The sequence below is a fragment of the Haliotis rufescens genome, unplaced genomic scaffold, assembly GCF_023055435.1.
Source record: "Haliotis rufescens isolate VD_foot unplaced genomic scaffold, xgHalRufe1.0.p SCAF_10, whole genome shotgun sequence".
Classification (NCBI taxonomy): domain Eukaryota; kingdom Metazoa; phylum Mollusca; class Gastropoda; order Lepetellida; family Haliotidae; genus Haliotis; species Haliotis rufescens.
In genome coordinates, this window is record NW_025963780.1 from 30,186,932 (window position 1) to 30,191,399 (window position 4,468).

At 45.9% G+C, this 4,468-nt stretch overlaps 1 protein-coding gene across 1 annotated transcript; it reads left to right on the plus strand.

Annotated features, from left to right (window-relative positions):
• The first annotated feature begins 560 nt into the window (after positions 1-560).
• Positions 561-4,101, plus strand: LOC124135100 (fibrinogen C domain-containing protein 1-like). Its single transcript, XM_048389309.1, has 2 exons — positions 561-640; positions 3,317-4,101. The coding sequence occupies exon 2, from the start codon at positions 3,439-3,441 to the stop codon at positions 3,976-3,978; it is 540 nt and encodes a 179-aa protein (XP_048245266.1). The 5' UTR covers positions 561-640; positions 3,317-3,438; the 3' UTR covers positions 3,979-4,101.
• Positions 4,102-4,468: the final 367 nt, after the last annotated feature.

Sequence of the window (4,468 nt, forward strand, 5' to 3'; positions counted from 1 at the left end):
GCCCTGTAGGTAGAAGAAGTACATCTTTCAACGTCTTTTGATATGACGCGGCCAGGGAATCTAACCACCGAACTTCCGATCTCCGGGTGAACGCTATACCACTAGATATGAAATGGATCAATTAAACGTCTTAACAAACGGACCTTATGTTCCCAGTACAACATGCTTGTCACAACTACTGACTAAAATGGGTATCGGATGGTCGGGCCTAGTGACGAACTTGGCAAATAGCGTGTGATTGTACCCCGTAGCGTGAAGTAGCGTGGTCACTGCGGCGTTAAACAACATTCACACAGGTAACATACGGGTAATTAGGAACGTACAGCCTTGTTCATGATAGAACGTCGTACGCATAAAGCATGTACTTTCACTGATTAAATTTTGTTAATTTCACACATTTTTCATTCCAAGGAGAATGTTGTGTCACATGAATATTTTAGCAAAATGAATGCTGAAGCCTTGGTGTCCGGCTTCACGGGGAAGATTGGTGTTGTTAAAGACGTGTAAAGTAGATGCCAAGGACATGCTAGAGACATTTGTAAGAATTCATGTTATTTGTTTCAGCTTTCAACACCGATTCCTTGCCAGGATGACTGGAGCAGTCCATACGCAGGGGAGAATTGTGATATTCGGCTTCAAGGTAAGGGATAGATAGGAAGTAAAGAAAAGAAAAGAAAATATAAAACATTCAAATATACGTATCATTGCTTTTGCGTCTTACGGTTATTTTGGATACATGTAAAATGTCATGGTGTTATAATAGCATGAAGACAGCCCTTGGCCCCCCTTCTGTCGCGGCTATTTTGAATGGTTACTTCGGTGAGTTGGATTAGGTCCGAAGCATCTTCCCGAGGCAAAGGAGTTAACTGACTGTAAAAGGTTGGAATTTCTTGACTCGATCCTAGCGCCACCCGTGGCTATTTCGGGTTATGCCCATTCTATGCCCCTCCTATTGACCAATCGAAATCCACCTCTCGTACCACTTGTATCACTCTCCTGCGCAGTTAGTGACTCAGCATAACACCACCGCCCCAGGCTAATTTGCATATCACGTGACCGGACTTTTCTCTTGTTTGTAAACAAACGCGCTTTTTCAGAAATCAGTATAGAACGGACTAATGCAAGTAGTTGGGGGCGCTTTACATACATACATAAACTGAAGTACAAAAGAAAGTACACACCCCACTATTCTGACAGTAAAAGAAGACAGGGCAAACTTTATTGTGATTGTAATGTTTAATGTCATTGTTGAGTCATTTTCAAACATGTTTAGAATGGATTTAAAGATTTGTGGCCACATAAAACTTTTCAGTTGACAATAACGTCCATAGGCGGTCACTCATCAAAAATCACACTTGTAGAAATGATGACAGTCCCAGGTATGAAGGCCATGCGAGTGGTCTCAGTACCTCGTATGACCCCCATTTGAGTTAATGCAAGCCAGGACACGCCTTCTCATGGAAAAGGTCAACCGTCGGATGACGTCATTAGGGATCCGCTGCCACTCTTCTCGCAGAGCCTGTTCCAGCTGTGGTATGGTGGTTGGTGGCTGTGCACGTCGTCGCAACTGTCTACCGAGATGGTCCCACAGGTGTTCAATGGGTGACAAGTCCGGAGAGCGTGACGGCCAAGGCAAAAGTTGAATGTTCTGACGGTTCAGGAAGTCCATAGTGAGTCTAGCGGTGTGTGGTCGGGCGTTATCTTGCTGAAAAAGAAACCCCTGCCTTTGCCCCTGCATGAAGGGGATCACCACCGGCTGTAACAATTGGTCCCTGTACCTCTGGGCTGTCAGGGTCTGGTGGAGAATGACCAAATCCGTCTTCTGTTCGCCGCAAATGCCTCCCCAAACCATAACGCTGCCTCCGCCAAAAGGATGAACTTGTTGGACACATGCTCCAGCCAGTCGCTCGCCTCTACGTCGGTAGACTCTCACTCTACCGTCAGCATGGTAGAGGTTGAATCGACTTTCATCGGTAAAGAGGACTCGTGACCAGTCACGACGTTGCCAGCGTCTGACTCTTCTTGCCCAGCGAAGACGGCTGATACGGTGTTGAGCGGTCAAGGTCATCCCACGGAATGGTCGATAAGCCCGGATACCGGCAGCTCGTAGTCGTCTCATGACTGTGTTCCTGCTGATGTGGTGACCTAACGCTGTCGACGCTGTTGATGCCATGGTGAGGAACCTGTTGCGCAGGTGTAATGTGCGTATGTACCGGTCTTCTGCAGGGGTCGTCACTCTCGGTCTTCCTCTTCTTGGGCGGTCGGATGTCTGGCCAGTCTGGTTGACACGACGAAGGAGTCTGATAATGGTTTGCCTGGTGCAGCCAAGGGTCCTTGCGATGTAACTGTTCGACGCCCCCACTTGGGACATTCCCACGGCTCTCTCTCGCTCCGCTGCTGTTAAACGTGGCATTTGTCTTGTGTTTTTTTCGTTGAATGTGTAATGAACGATAGAATCCACTGCCTTTTATACTGTTTCTACGCACATTGCACGTGCAAATGGGGAAAATTGCAATTTTCACAATGTGTGCTTTTGTTGCCTATCATAATGTCAAGGTTACGTTTCTGCGATATGCTCTCAATGGTTTTGTTCATTATATTACGATAGCGCCAAAAATGTAACAACTTTTTCAACCATATGCGTAATATATGATATTTTAGGGGGGTGTACTTTCTTTTGTACTTCAGTTTATATATATATATATATATATATATATATATATATATATATATATATATATATGCAACTGCGACAGTGAGTTGAATGACAATATATTTCTATACATCAAAGTGGCCGTATCGCTAGCTCTCCGTTGGGCTTCAAAGACAGCAATGTAAACATAGGATAACTACGCAAATGTAAATAGTTGTTAGAAAATATGTCTGTGGTAGAACACCGACCATTGCAGACGACAATATGGTTGGTCCATGTTCCTGACAATGACAAGATTGCTCATCACAAATCTGTTTGTTTGTTTGTTTGTTTGTTTGTTAACGCCACACTGAGCAATATTCAAGCTATATGACAGCGGACTGTAAATTGTCGAGTCTGGACCAGGGCGCCGTTCCACAAAGCGATCTTAGCGCTAAGACTATCGTAAGTCAGTGTTTAAGTATGGGAGTTACGATCACCTCAGCGCTCAGATGACTTTGTGAAACGGGGCCCAGACAATCCAGTGACTGACACAGGTGGTCCGGGTCATGGAGCCTGGTCAGTCTGACAACCCGGTCCATTAAGTCGCCTCGTAGGACCAGAATATCCTAACCCTGAATCCCCAAGGAGGAGGTATCATTGAACATTGTACAACTATTTCAGATTGTAAAGATGTCGGCGTCTACAAATCATCCACGCCTGGCCCGTTCAACGTCTTGCCCGAGCCGTTCACAACCTCATTCACTGTGCAATGCCAGGACTTCACGGACAACAGAATACCGATAATGTTCAGGCACGCATCCCAACCAGGATGCTTGGAGACGCCTGTGACGTACCTAGACGTCCCCAGGAAAAACTACAAATCCGACCTCATCTCCGACCCCTGCTACATGTGGCTCGGTCTGGACAGGATCCACGCTCTGACGCTCGTCCGACCCTACAGCCTTCTCATTCAGTTCAACACTACGAGCGGCCTCTGGGGTGAAGCTCTTTACAACGACTTTTCTGTCGGTGACGAATCCTCCGGGTATAGCCTGTCTATATATGGCTTCACGGGCAAAGGTGTAGCAGGCGATGCCTTTAAAACGACGATCTTACACGAGACGCTGAATGGAGCTACGTTCTGCGCCAAGGATACATGCCCCGAGGCGATAAACCAGTGTGCTGCTGACAACAAGGGAGCCTGGTGGAGCAGAGAAGACACAGAGTGTGTTGGCACCCCCCACAACGGCAATAACATCCTTTGCCCTCAGGCTGAGTCACTGACCCCTTGTCTTGATTACTTCATGTGGTTGATTCCAAATGAAATATCATGTTGCGTTTGACTTTCCTGAACTATCTCCTCCAGGTGTGAAGCTGGCAAACCAAGGTTTATAATCAGGGCGAATCATAATTTACTCCGATACAATATCTTTCTGCGTGAAGAGATATCGTATCGATGTAAAAGATTTGATCGTGAAGTGGCAGTCGGAATGTGTTTTCTAATCATGCAACCTCGTAAAAGTTAACACGGGGTATTCGGAACGACAGAACTTTCAAAGTTATCGTCTATCTCTCTCTTCCGTGGGATTATCATTTGAACATTTGAACTGAGTACGTTGCACAATCCGTGGGAAGAACTGCCATACAATCGCAACCATATATTAGCAGTGTTCGAAATACCTGCCTGTCCGACCGTCCGAGACGGGTTGATTTCAACTCGGGCTGCCAGATTTTCAAATCCCCCTGCCCGACGGTCGGGTTATATTTCATATGTGACAATATTCTAAATATTTCCCGATGATAATCATTAATTCACATGTAAAGATGAATGAT

Bases quoted from the DNA above. Each gene is read 5' to 3' on its own strand.
- LOC124135100 (XM_048389309.1), top strand. From the start codon at position 3,439: ATGTTCAGGCACGCATCCCAACCAGGATGCTTGGAGACGCCTGTGACG.